The sequence below is a fragment of the Triticum urartu genome, chromosome 7A, assembly GCF_056163025.1.
Source record: "Triticum urartu cultivar PI428250 chromosome 7A, HENAU_Tu73, whole genome shotgun sequence".
NCBI lineage: Eukaryota > Viridiplantae > Streptophyta > Magnoliopsida > Poales > Poaceae > Triticum > Triticum urartu.
In genome coordinates this window covers 655,426,056-655,440,423 of record NC_141879.1, presented here as the reverse complement: position 1 = coordinate 655,440,423, position 14,368 = coordinate 655,426,056, and the positions used below count along the sequence as shown (strand labels likewise).

At 43.4% G+C, this 14,368-nt stretch overlaps 1 protein-coding gene and 1 long non-coding RNA gene across 3 annotated transcripts; one reads left to right on the top strand and one right to left on the bottom strand.

Annotated features, from left to right (window-relative positions):
- Nucleotides 1-290: 290 nt before the first annotated feature.
- LOC147961121 (protein FAR1-RELATED SEQUENCE 9-like) lies at nucleotides 291-1,247 on the top strand. Its single transcript, XM_087533683.1, has one exon. It carries the CDS (start codon nucleotides 300-302, stop codon nucleotides 1,245-1,247), a length of 948 nt encoding a protein of 315 aa, XP_087389809.1. The 5' UTR covers nucleotides 291-299.
- An 8,818-nt stretch (nucleotides 1,248-10,065) lies between these two features.
- Nucleotides 10,066-11,327, bottom strand: LOC147961120 (uncharacterized). 2 transcript variants are annotated; one of them, XR_015610708.1, is made up of 2 exons: nucleotides 10,847-11,327; nucleotides 10,066-10,458 (listed from the first exon to the last, which is right to left on the bottom strand). It is a non-coding gene; the product is annotated as an uncharacterized LOC147961120 (long non-coding RNA). The 2 variants fall into 2 exon arrangements; XR_015610707.1 differs by having other exon boundaries at nucleotides 10,066-10,443.
- Between the last annotated feature and the right edge of the window lie 3,041 nt (nucleotides 11,328-14,368).

The window sequence follows — 14,368 nt, the reverse complement described above, 5'->3', positions numbered from 1 at the left end:
AGGCATCTTTTGTGTGGTTGCTTGAAGCATTTTTGGAGTCAACGCAGCAGAAACATCCTAGATCAGTTATCACAGATGGTGACCATGCAATGGCGAAGGCAATAGCGGCGGTTTTTCCCAATACAGATCACCGGTTGTGCAGCTGGCACATTGAGCAAAACATGATACGACACCTATGGAAGCAAAAGCTCAAGGATTTTAGGAAATTTGTTTATCACATCTGGGATGTCGATGAGTTTGAGAGACGTTGGGTTGAGTTTATGGTGGATTATGATATCTCTGAAAAAGATGCTTGGATTATGACGATGTACGAGCTGAGGAAGAAGTGGTCTAGGGCCTATACGAAAGGTAGATATTTCCTTGGCATGCAGAGCAATCAGCGTAGCGAAAGCCTAAACTCTAGGCTTCATAAGAATCTGGATAGGAGAATGTCACTTGTTGATTTGCTAGAGCATTCAGATCACTGTTTATCGCGTATCCGCAAGAATGAGGCCGAGTTGGATGCTACAGCTTCACTGACAGTGCCTTTTACTGAATTAACAGCTGATCCACTTGAGAGAAGTGCTGCTCTCATTTATACTCCAGTGATGTTCAAGAAGGTAAAACATCAAATCATGCAGTTGTCAAAATGGGAAGTAGCAGAAGTGACCAAGAATGATGCCTTTGTTCTATATACAGTAGCTCGCAAAGAGAGTAGGCATGTGACGTATGATGTGAGGTTTGTCATGGCAGGCCCGTTGCTTCAGAGCTTGAATTGCCGTTGTCTGAAGATGGAATCGGAGGAGATCCCATGCGCTCACATTTTTTCTGTTCTAAAATACCTTGGCTTAGTCAGCATTCCTAGGTGTTGTGTCTCAACAAGATGGACGATGGTAGGCAAGTCCGCATTTGACTCAGAGAGGAATGGTAATATGCATGAATGGTCTGAGCGGATGGATCGTTACCATGAACTCCGGAACATTTGTAGTCTGTATTTATTCAAAGCTTCAAACAGCCAGGAGACGTCACAGAAGGTGGTGGATTTTCTCAAGGGTATTATAGCTGAAGGCGGCGAAGATGGTGGGGAAAATGAGGCGGCATCACTGGGCCCTCTTCCAGCATATTTTTCAGGGTCAAGCCAAACATGTCCAGGAAATGTCCGGAATCCAAAAATAATTAAACCGAAAGGTGCTCCATCCAAGACATCCAACAAGAGGTGGAAGCCGTTTAACGAGATTTGGAATGAAAACAATGTTCCGAAGAAGTGAATTTTATTTTTATAATGCCTGACTTTTATAATGCCAGACTTATATGAATTGATTTTTTTAGTGGTGGTGCCGCTCATGTACTCGTCTACTCATGCTATTGATGCATCTCCTGAAACCATTATTTTGTTGCGTTGTGTGGCAGAAGATTTATTGTGTTGGTGTTTCCTGAATGATTTATCTTATCGCATGAAGGTCATTTTATTGGGATTAGGAAGTGCATAGTAAGCGTGTTCATATGATCTCGCGAGTCAATTTCTAATTTCTTGGGTGAGTTATATATTCTGTTCTTGAGCTGAAAAGTTGGCTATGGCGGTATCTGGACGGATGGTTGCACATGTATGCAAAGTATACACTGAAAAGGAGGCAATAGGTGAAAATCATAAAATGAATTACCGTTTTGGGCTACAGATAATAAAGAATAATTACAAGCAAAATATAAATAATGTCCATAATGGGATTCGAACCCGTGACCTCGAGGACATTACTAGACAACGTAACCAGATGAACAAATATTTTTTATGTAACTTTTCAGATATATAGTTATTTATGTCACTTCAGATAGCTCGCAATAAAAAAATACTCCCTCCGTTCCTTGATATAAGGTGTATAGATCTTTTAGAAAAAGTTCGAAATATAAGGTGTCTTGCGTTGCCCCACTCGTTTGAATATTTTTTTTAGGGATTTGATTACATTTACTTATATTAGGCAAACTCCTCTATTTTCTCATGTCAATTAGTCAGGTGTAATCTCGCCCAAAACTTGTGAAATTTTCACTCCACGTGCGTTCTTTAATTTTCGTGCCAAAAACTATACACCCTATATTTGGAAAATATTATAACTAGGGTCGCAAATTATTTTGTACAGATAATTGGAGTCACCTAATATCCTTCTGTACATCCTAAAAATTGGAAAAAGTTGGAGCTCATTTGGTTGAGTTGGAAAAGAAAATGCCTTTGAGACTTGGCCTCCGGCAGACCCGAATGGTCCTGATTGGACATGATGTACGTGATGATATGGATGAAATGACACCAAATTTTGTCAGCATGTGTGCATGCCCAATGTATTCCCCCATGCATGATTTGGACGAAAACGGACAGTGAACGCACGTTGCGTCACGTCCGGGCGGTGTTTTAGGGTTTTTTCAGCGGGAAAATCCTAAAATATGCATCGAACGTCGGGAATCAACGAAAATTGGCATGCATTATTGCCATGGTGCTGTGAGGGTGTGTAAAAAGTTTGGGCTCATTTGGTTGAGTTGGAAAAGAAAATGCCTTTGAGACTTGGCCTCCGGCAGACCTGAACAGTCCTGATTGCACATGATGTACGTGATGATATGGATGAAATGACACCAAATTTTGCCAACATGTGTGCATGCCCAATGTATTCCCCCATGCATGATTTGGACGAAAACGGACAGTGAACGCATGTTGCGTCACGTCCGGGCGGTGTTTTAGGGTTTTCTCAGCGGGAAAATCCTAAAATATGCATCGAACGTCGGGAATCAACGAAAATTGGCATGCATTATTGCCATGGTGCTGTGAGGGTGTGTAAAAAGTTTGGGCTCATTTGGTTGAGTTGGAAAAGAAAATGCCTTTGAGACTTGGCCTCCGGCAGACCCGAACGGTCCTGATTGCACATGATGTACGTGATGATATGGATGAAATGACACCAAATTTTGCCAGCATGTGTGCATGCCCAATGTATTCCCCCATGCATGATTTGGACGAAAACGGACAGTGAACGCACGTTGTGTCACGTCCAGGCGGTGTTTTAGGGTTTTTTCAGCGGGGAAATCCTAAAATATGCATCGAACGTTGGGAATCAACGAAAATTGGCATGCATTATTGCCATGGTGCTGTGAGGGTGTGTAAAAAGTTTGGGCTCATTTGGTTGAGTTGGAAAAGAAAATGCCTTTGAGACTTGGCCTCCGGCAGACCCGAACGGTCCTGATTGCACATGATGTACGTGATGACATGGATGAAATGACACCAAATTTTGCCAGCATGTGTGCATGCCCAATCTATCCCTCCACGCATGATTTGGACGAAAACGGACACTAAACGCACGTTGCGTCACGTCCGGGCGGTGTTTTAGGGTTTTTTCATCGGGAAAACCCTAAAATATGCATTGAACGTCGGGAATCAACAAAAATTGGCATGCATTATTGCCATGGTGCTGTGAGGGTGTGGAAAAAGTTTGGGCTCATTTTTGGTTGAGTTAGAAAAGAAAATGCCTTTGAGACTTGACCTCCGGCAGACCCGAACGGTCCTGATTGCACATGATGTACGTGATGGCATGAATGAAATGACATCAATTTTTTTCCAGCACGTGTGCATGCCCTATCTATACCCCCCATGTAAAATTTGGACGAAGCCGAACACCTAACGCACGTTGCGTCACATCCGAACAGTGTTTTAGGGTTTTTTTCACCAGGAAAACCCTAGAAAATGCATCAAATGTCGGGAATCAACGAAAAATGGCATGCATTCTTGCCATGGTGTTGTGAGGGTGTGGAAAAAGTTCGGGCTCATTTCGTTGAGTTGAAAAAATACATGATGGCATGCATAAAATGACACAAACTTTTGCCAGCATGTGCGCATGCCCATTCTATACCCCCACACAAGATTTGAACGAATTCGGACACCGATCGCACGTTGCGTCAGTCCAGACGGTGTTTATGGTTTTTCAGCCAAAAACCATTAAAAGAATACATCGAATATCGGAAATCAACAAAAATTGGCATGCATGCTTGGTGCTGTGAGGGCGTGGAAAAAGATTGAGCTCATTTGATTAAGTTGGAAAATAAAACGCCTTTCAAACTTCATCTCCGGCAGACCCGAACGGTCTTAGTTGCACATAATGTACGTGATGGCGTTGCATGAAATGGCATCAAATTTTGCCCACCATGTGTGCATGCCCGATCAACCTGGACTTTTGAGCCTGATACAAGGGATCCGTCTCGGTCGAGGGTGCTGCTTCTTGGTGTTGGAATTGTTGAATGAAAATTTTGTAAGAAATAAAAAAATACTCGAGATATGAAAAAAATGAGGGATACTGGAGATATGAAATTGGTTAGTACGTAAACCCGATTTGCTACCACAGTGAGGGGATATATATTGGAGTTTTTATTTAACTTTTTTGACACTTGAGATATGTATTGCACACTGCCATGCACGGGAGTTAGGTATAGCTGTCCCGCAAATAAAGGGAGTTAAGCTGCCAATATCCAGAGAAAGAAATAACAGAAACCCATCATACTACTAATACGCTCGATCTAATCTCCCTCCAGTTTCCGCCGCCGCCGTTTCCACGACGCCCTCCAGAAAGTTGCCTGTGTGACACTGCATAGTTCGTTCATGGAGCATCTCTCTTATCATCCACCACCACGGAAGACACCACGAGGGAACCCGCCGCCACCGCCATCAGTGAACCCGTCACCTGCGAACCAGCCATCAGCGAACCTGCCACCACCGTCATCAGCCAACCTGCCACCAGCGAACCAGCCATCAGCGAACCCGCCACCGCCGTCATCAGCCAACCCGCCACCTGCGAACCAGCCACCACCGCCATCAGCGAACCCGCCACCACCTCCATCAGTGATGCCGCCACCACCGCCAGCAGCCAACCCGCCACCTGCGAACCAGCCAGCACAGAACCTGCCACAAAGGTACCCGGCACCAAGGAATCCGCCACCTCGGAACACGAACGACAAGGCGAAGTCAACAACAGCACAAGGGAAATCACAAGCAAAAAGGAACACTGTAAGGAAATTCAGTACCTGATCAATATTACGGCAGAGTATTCTGTTACGTAGATGTGCATATTATATCAGAGTATTTCGTTTCTTAGATTTGTATATTAGAGCAAAGTATTTTGTTTCGTAGGTTCTGACAGATTAATATCCAAGCCTATGTTTCCCAAAGTATTTTTGGACTATTTAGTCCTTATTTCATAGTTGTCAGATGTGCAATCAAACTTGGGTTGAAGGAATTGTACAGTAAAGATGCATGGTTAACTGCTACTATATTTATTATGTAATAATACTAATTGATATCCTTTTTGATCCAATGATCAGGAAACACAAGTCTGTTCCATTGTAGCATATCATGGAATTACTAAAGATTTCACTGCAGACCAGATAAAAGCCATAGAAGAGGTCGACCTAGATGGCCTACTGAGGATCCTTCCTATCAAAATTCATCGGAACATGTGCAGATCAATAGCGGAGCTATACGACCCCACCTGTGACGCCTTCATCATTGATGGGGAACCACTGTCGATAACCACACGGGATGTGGAGCACATATTTGGTATACCTACAAGGGAGATAGGGGTTGAACCCGAAGGAATAGAAGTGAACCGGGCATACAGTGTCTCCCGAGAATATGGAGAGCGGAGAATACAAATTGCAGAGCTGCAGAATATGTTAAAATCACATATAAAGACAAACACACATGGAATAGAGTTCCTCCAAACCTTCATTTTATATTCAATTGGGATCATACTGTGCCCAACAACTCAAAGATATGTTAGCTCAACTTATGTGCCGCTTGTGCAGACAAAGGAAAGTATCAAGGCCATAAACTTTGCGAAGCTCACACATGATCATCTAATGAAGTGTATTATCAAGTATAATGAAGCGAGAAAAAATCCTGAAAGAACAGCACTCCAGGGTACAGTCAACCTTGAGGGGAACCTTCCCTTGCTGCAGGTTGATCCTCACACTAATCATATAGATGTATGATTGTAGCACAATATTGTACAATGACTAACGTCCACATTTTGCAGTTTTGGTTCTGGGAGAAGCGTCGTCTAGATAGATTAGACAGAACAATTGATTACAGCAAACGAGATAGACCACTCGTCCAATACTGGGACGAGCTGAAGGTGCACAAAGTCTGTGCTATTTTTGATAAGCACGGCCTTGAGGCCGGAGAGGTACATAAATTACGTATTGTACAACATTTGTATTTATTCTTCCATATTTATTTTCATTATAAAATAGGAACCAATTTCATCAATTTATTTCAGACCGTACATGACCTAAAGGAGCCATGGGAGGTACCAAGGTCGCCGACACCTGAGTTGTTTGATGAATTGCCACCGACAGATTCAAAGGTAATTTGTTATTCTTCAGTTTTGTACTTCTTCGTGCACCAAAGGGTTAATAATTTTCTCATTAATATGCCTATAGATGGTGATGAAGCTTCATGATCTCGTTTGCCGAGTGAGAAGAGACTTGATGGAGCAGCACCTTCAGACCCACGTACAAATGTTGCGCAAATTCAGGCACCTAGAGCAGGAAAATGCAAATATGAGGAACTGGCTATACACAAACCTGAACGGCAATGTAAGTTCCCTACCATCCAAACACACACTTAATCACTCTTTCCTTCCTATGTACAAAATAATGACAACTAGGTACCTATGCAGGACTATTGGAGCCGACCAGAATACGAGTACAATGACAGCGACAAATTTGTTGCGTCGCCCCTTCATGGCCGTGACTTGGCCTCAGACTTTGATGTAATTTAGTAACTATATTTATTATATGAGTTATTTTTCTCATTTTACAAGCTCCTCCCTACCACTTGCAGGGTGCTCAGGATGACATCACTAGTGAGCAAAACTTCCAGGGTGCTCAAGATGACATCACTAGTGACAAAAACTTGCAAGCTGCTCAGGATGACATCACTACTGTGCAAAAGGAGTTTGAGAGAGACGATGCATGAAAATCAGACGTAAGTAAGTATATTAATTGTGCGAGTCACTATTTTTTTATTAAATCTCCTACCTTGGATACGCAGGGAACAGGAGGGTCTACAATGAGAGGGCAGAAGAAGAGAGACAGGAAATCCGCATTTGCAAATAATGAGGATTTTATTTATTTTGATGAACCCAAAAAACCTAAAAGAGGCAAGAAAACTCCGAAAGACATGAGTACTCCCAGAACAGGAACGGATGATGCTCCAGATGAGAAGATTGTTGAAGAGGTCATTGACTATGTCAATACGTCCCCCTCTTCGAAAGTGTTGGTACAAATTGATGAAATTCATCTATATCGCGCTGATCTTAGATGCTTGACAGCACCAACCTTTCCAAGTAGTACGGACGGATGGCTGCAATGCAAGGTATGTGCTAACATCTTAAATAGTTAACAAATTGTTATTTTCTATTTCGATTCCTTACTGCTTTGCGATTCAGATCTTGGATGCAGCCATAACATGGGTACGCCACATGCGCCCCAATCCAGATGTATGGGCCGACGGGAATATCTTCCTAGAGAGAGCATCAGTAAGCGGTGTGCTAGTCAGAGACGGAAGTGTTCCAAGTTATACCCATGCTTTACGGAACAAAACGTCTACTAGTACTTTAGGCAAAAAGTACCTTTCCCATGATATGGTAAGTCACAGTAGTCTAAGTCAATTACTAAATGGTACATAACTAATTATGTCTAAAATGCAGGTTTCTCTTCCTATGAATATGATGAATAAGCATTGGTACGTGGCAGTTGTCAATGCCAAAAAAAGAGCAGTGCAAGTTCTGGATTCGATGCCATCACCAATAAAACAGTTTAAGAAAGGCCACCCGGAACTAGAAAACATGGTACATTTTTCAATGCTTAGTAACTACATACCGAGAGTTAATTCTCATATTATATGTCTTATGCTTCTTAATTTATTATAGCTCAAAGGCATGCAACTCCATATGGAAGCAGCATATCGGCATGGTGGCCGAAAAGTCGATACTTGGAAGGATTTCAACATCAGCACTTGGAAAGTTCAAGTTATCAAAAACATACCACAACAGAAAGACAGGTACTGTACACATCACTTAAAATCACACATTTAGTATTCATAGTAAAAAAATATTTATAACAATCCATATGATTGCAGCATGTCATGTGGGCTTTTTGCGGTAAAGAATATGGAAAAGTTTACAGGCAACAATCTAGATGGAGCCTACACAGCGGTACGATGTCCACACTTAATTTAACCATACCATTCCCGTTGTTACAACTATAAGACTGACTCAACCTATTACGCAGGATGACATCCCCGGGTTCAGGAAACAACTCACTGCCCTCCTAGTGAAGTCTCCACTGAACATGAAAGGACGGCGAAATGGCGAGGACTAAGATAGTGAAAGTCGTGAAGGAAGGATGAAGAGAGCTGAATGCTGTTACAATTTGCTACTTTTTCTAGAATAAAATTTGGATTATGATTTGTTTAAACTTTACGCTTGTATTTTTGAAGTTCTGATTGAACTTTAGAAAGTTTTACAATTTAGAATTTGCCACTTTGAACCATCCACTTGTAGGATTGCAGCTTACTTTGGGAGATGAACTAAATTTGTCTATGAACTATTGCATTTCTAGGCTTTCTTTAATGCTCTATCATGTATTTTAAAACGCATGCCTTGGGCAAGCTTCCATATCACCACCCTTCTCCACACAAGGCATGTTCAAGTCATAAGCTAGTGTTGGTGTTGCTGTAATTCGTATGGTCAATCAGGTAATCAGTGGGAACAGATACAAAGTGGAAACAGATGTTGTGAATAAAATGTTGTAGACATCATTACAAAGTGGGAACAGATACTGCAACGATGAATTTATGTTTACCTGCTAGTACAAACCAATCATTACTTTCTGCATTTCACCATATCAGTGTTGCATTGCCTAGCCAAGCTCGTAGCTTTGTCGCATGACCAGCGTGTTACCGAGCCATGCTCTTAGCTGCGCCGCCTGGTCCAGCTCTGGAGCCGCCCCCTTCTCGTTGCTCACGCAAGTAACCTAGCAAGGTCTCAGCCTGCAAATCACACAACTGAACATATAAGTGGCTACGAAATTCAGGAACAAGTTTTAGCTTGATCTAAACTAAATAGAAGGCAGTCATGGGGTGCGATCCCTATTTTTGAATCATTTAGTCATGACAAAGTAGACAGACTCAACTGGAGAAACTTATAATTATAAAGCACGTACATGAGTATTTCAGTGGGAAATCTCAAGCACATGGTTTCGCACAGAATTTTAAGTTTGATCGGTTTCTAGTGACAGCAAGCATTGTTTGACCTGGAGGCCTCTTTGACTTGTAGGACAGAGAGCACTCATCCTCCTGTACTTGCAAGGTTTAGAAGATCCTGGACTGTAATTAATAAGTGTGAAGTTAAACAAGTGAATATCTCGGCCATGTGAACTGAATGTACAAGTCAACACCTTCTTGATCAGTACTAGCATGACAAAATACGCGTCGATTTGGGTATTTTTGAAGACCAGAGAGAAGAAATCTACCAAACACTCAAGTACATGCACGCTCTAACTGACGAATTCATTCGACACTGTTCAGTCACAGTTGCATCACAAGCTCAAACCTTAGACTGATGTGTCAATAAGTACTCATACCAATCGCCAATTGTTGCAAATAGAATAAAACAAGAATTTTGGGACGAGGGAGTATATACTAACAGTCAGTATTTCTAATCAAGCAACCAATTTCAAAAAAATAGATGGCAGGAAAAATATGTTCAAAATACTTAGTAATTGTCTACGGAAAAAAAAATCTTAATGATTGGCTTTCCATCTCAGGTACTCAATCATGTGGTGTACTACCATGAGCCACAACTCAGGCTACATATTACACAGGTGTTGATCAATCCTAAAGTATTATTGTTGTTCAGATCAACGATAAAAATAATTACTTGAAAACCCTCTTCTCATAAAAAGCACTGAAAACCAGAGTATGCACGATATCCCTCCAACAGGATTTTCTTGGTATGAAGATCAATTAATGACAGGAAAAAATGACACGGTGCAAACCTATATATAGAGGTACCTCATTTAGTATCACAAACAGGGAAGGCCCTGCTAATTACAATGTACATACATGGCCCCAAATTTCAGATGTGACATGAAGAAACTGCACGCACCCAAGACTGAAAACTACAGAAAAAACTTCGAAGAAGTCATGAAGAGACATTTTCCAAGTATGGAGTTTTCTTAGAGCAGAAACAAATGGAAGAAACATAGCAAGAGAGAGGCTCCAATGAACATCATTCTGTTTTCTACAGAATGCATTATATAGTATATCACAGATTCAAGAAATAACTATAGAAGATGGAGCTGAGCTGCTTCGTGATGCTTTTCGTCCATTTGCTGCTGGAGCCCGAGAGTGAGAAGGGAGGATAGCACATCCAAGAGCTGGAGTACGAAAAACTGATCACCAACAGATAATAAAATTCAGACACTAAAAAAGGTGTATGTATTTTGTGAGGAATGGTATTAGAGGTAGGCAAATACTGAACGACAACTATTCAAATTGGAAGTATTTTGCAAGAAATGGTACTGCATAATGGAAGTCGAACAACACCACCTCTGTTCTATAACTTCAGCAATAAGGTTTTTCTTTATTCAGAGATGTACATGTGTACTTGTACAATCAACGGCAAAATACATGTCGTAGTAGGTACAACTACTGCTCTAATAATCTCTCATACTACGTGCTCGTGCTATGAAATATATATTTCTCAGAAACTACTACTGGAATTAAGCAAATCACATCCAATTTCAGCCTATGATTTGCAAGGAGGATTAGAACGTATACCTAGAGCTTGGCACGAGCAGAGCCGGACTGTGAGAGCGCAATATTGAAATTGCCGACGCGGCCAACTGGGTTCGGGCGGCGCGTGCTGCCGGAGGGGAGGTCGGCCCAAAGCTCCGGCGTGGGCCGTCGGCAGGGGAGCTCCATGGAGAAGACGAGGCGAGAGAAGTCGGGGGTGAGCGCCGGCCTGTCCCGGAGCGCGACGGGGTCCAGGGGAGCAGCGGCGTCGGGGGACGGCGAGTCCTCCTCGAGCGCCTCAAATGGCAGGCCCTCGCCGGCGGCGGCCGGAAGGGGTGAGCGCAGGCCTGTCCCGGAGCGCGACGGGGTCCAGGGGAGCAGCGGCGTCGGGGGACGGCGAATCCTCCTCGAGCGCCTCAAATGGCAGGCCCTCGCCGGCGGCGGCCGGAACCCTAGAGCGCGGTGGAGATCGGGGCCAAACGATGGGGACGAAATCGAATTTTTTTTTTTGAGGGGAGGGAACGAAATTGGATGGGGAGGGCGGGGTGGGCTAGTTGGACACGAGGGACGGAAGGGGCTGTTCGACACGCGGCCGGGCTGATTACCTCTGTCGATTTTTTCTTCCCAAAATGCCCTCAGGATATCTATACTGGAGGACGGGAGCTCACCAGTGCATGGTCTACCGCTCGCGAGAACTGGAGCAGTATATGTCACCACACACCGTACGATTTCATGATCTGACGGTCAGAATTTACCCCAGGGTACCATAAAAGAGCTCTAACTTAGAAGCTTCTAAAATAGACATAAATTTAGCACTCTGCTTTTCAAATCAGAACGACTCAAACGTAAGAAAAAAAACCAGCTAGTACTTCAGTTTGAAAAAAAAATCTGCAATGAACGCACAAATGTTCAATGTTATAATCGTAATTGCTCGACCAATGGTGGTGGACAAAGGTTTCTTATCACTTCTATATCTGCGTCCCCTTAATTAGATTTATTACCTTACAATTATTTTAGAATTCCATTTTTTATGCAGGAAAATTGTTTTCCCATGGTTGTAATTTATTTGTTGCGTTATATTTGTTCCGAAAATTTAGTATATATAGTTCTGATTAATAGGAATAGAAGGGGAAAAAGCTTATGATGAACAGGAGTCTTCATTTGTACCACTAGTAGGACTTTGAACATGGATGGACCGCATCAAACTAAACTTCTGGTGAATATCAACCGGCTTCAAATTTAGCAGCTCGCCTAGAGCAGGAAGTACGGCTGCGTGTCGACAACATGCATGTGGACAAACAACGAGCGCCCTGCACTGGTTGTAGACAGACATGGCCACCACCCGAGAAGCACAATGAATCAGTATGCCCAGACAGCCCCGGCTCCATCCACTGCTTAAAGCCCTCCCCAATGATCCATTTTATATAGGTGCTAAGGTTGTCATGTAAGCAAAAAATCTAATATGGCAAGGTAATAAATAAGAGAGAGGTGAGTTTGATGACCCCAGAAAGAACCAATGCTAAGCATGTAAACCTAGGCAAAAGCAATTAAATGAAAGAAATCCTTCAATGCATAAAATAGTTTAGCTACTAAAGCATTAAATGAGAGAAGCTTATCACCAACAAGTGAAACACCTTGCATTGTTGACATTAGTTGTTAAACTTTTTAATATGTTTAGCATCTTATCTAAACACGAATGTATTGGAAGTGACCTAATGATACCTACCGGTGACACCCGGAATCTAGAGTCTATGTGCACAGAACCATTGCCTGGGTTACCTGTACAATAAGAACGCAGGTGAAGCATCCAAGACATGGTGAAGCGAAATGCGCCCGAGTGTACATGTTGACTGCGATGCGGTAGGCATCTATTGCAGGATTAGCAACGATCTACCGTAATGAATCACCACCGCTATTCACTGCAGGAAATGAAACGTTGTTTGGCTTTCCCAGCTTGCTGCTCGGTCACACCTTTACTCCTCCTGATACCTCTCATGCCAATGTAAACACTACTAATTGAGCTGGCAAAAAATGAAAAAAAAAATCTGCTCATCTATCGTGGTCTCGTGGAGGTCTATTGACTATAGCTCGTTCAGAAATCACCCTCAGTTGGCTTCATTGTTCAGGTGTTTGTGTCTAGGCTCAAACTTGAATTCACAACATCGTAGCATTCGCACTTGAAGGGCTGGCAAAGCAAAATGACTTGCATAAATAAAGAAGGTGGGGCGAAGATGTGTAAATAAACATGTGGGAGTTAAATCTGAAGAGTACACAATAATTAGGTGAATGAAAGGTGCAGAAAGTATGGGACCTGATAGTACAAAATAATTGGGTTCAAGATGAGTATACGTCATGTTAACTTGGGCCGTTCAGTTTTGTGGGAGAAGTGGCTAGACGAGGCAATACTACACTAGTCTTTCAGTATATTGAGTTCTCAGGAGCATCTTGGATAGTTCACTATTTATCAATCACGCATGTAGTCTTCCACCAAAAGCGGGTATCACACAATTTTGGGCCCAGATGAGGAAATACTACAGCGGATCTTACCCACCCGATTCTATCTAGTATCCCATAACATCACACCACATGGCTGGTAGCGCCACTCGTCACATGTTGTAGCACCACGATCCATGGTTGGTAGAGCCACTTGACACCGGTTGTAGCACGGCTCAACGCTGGTAGCACTGCTTGACATTCATGTCGACGTGTTGTAAAACCGATCGGCGTTGGTCGCAGCATGACTTGCGGACGCCCATAGCACCTATTGACCCTGATCCTGCACGACTCACTGATGCCCCGTAGCACCGCTGGTCCCAATACGGCTCCCTGAGCTGAGACCCCGACGCATGTTGCACCATGATCATCGCTCGCAACAGATCTCATGTCGCTCAAAACATTGTCGGGCACACGTGTTCCCCGTCACTGGTCAGCTCGCATTTCTACTTGTCTCTATTCACAGAACCACGGGTGTTGGGTTGCAACATTGACCCTTCCGAGCAATCCACATCTCTAACACCAAAGCCACGACAGGAGGGTGGAGGTGCGGTGAGGTAGCCATTAAGTTGATGGCGATAAGGAGGATGAGGCACCTCGCAGCATGGCATCACTCCACTAGCTGCAGCAGATGCTGGCTGGCCATCGCTGCACCGACCTCGCTGCCGTAGTACCGGTCACGCTGCCGCCGGTTCAGCTTGCAGCACCACCCTACACCCGTCACATCACCAGGGGTGTAGGATTATAGTAGTGGGGTATGTGCATCAATCTGTTGGGGAACGCATTAATTTTAAAATTTTCCTACGCACACGCAAAATCTATCATGGTGATGCATAGCAACGAGAGGGGAAGAGTGTTGTTCACGTACCCTCGTAGACCGTAAGCAGAAGCGTCATGACAACGCGGTTGATGTAGTCGTACGTCTTCACGATCCGACCGATCCTACTACCGAAAGTACGGCACCTCCACGATCTGCACACGTTCCGCTTGGTGACGTCCCACGAACTCTCGATCCAGCTGAATATCGAGGGAGAGCTTCGTCAGCATGACGGCGTGATGACGGTGATGATGAAG

Excerpts from the sequence above, each read along its gene's own strand:
- LOC147961121 (XM_087533683.1), top strand. The coding sequence starts at position 300 with ATGACGATGTACGAGCTGAGGAAGAAGTGGTCTAGGGCCTATACGAAA.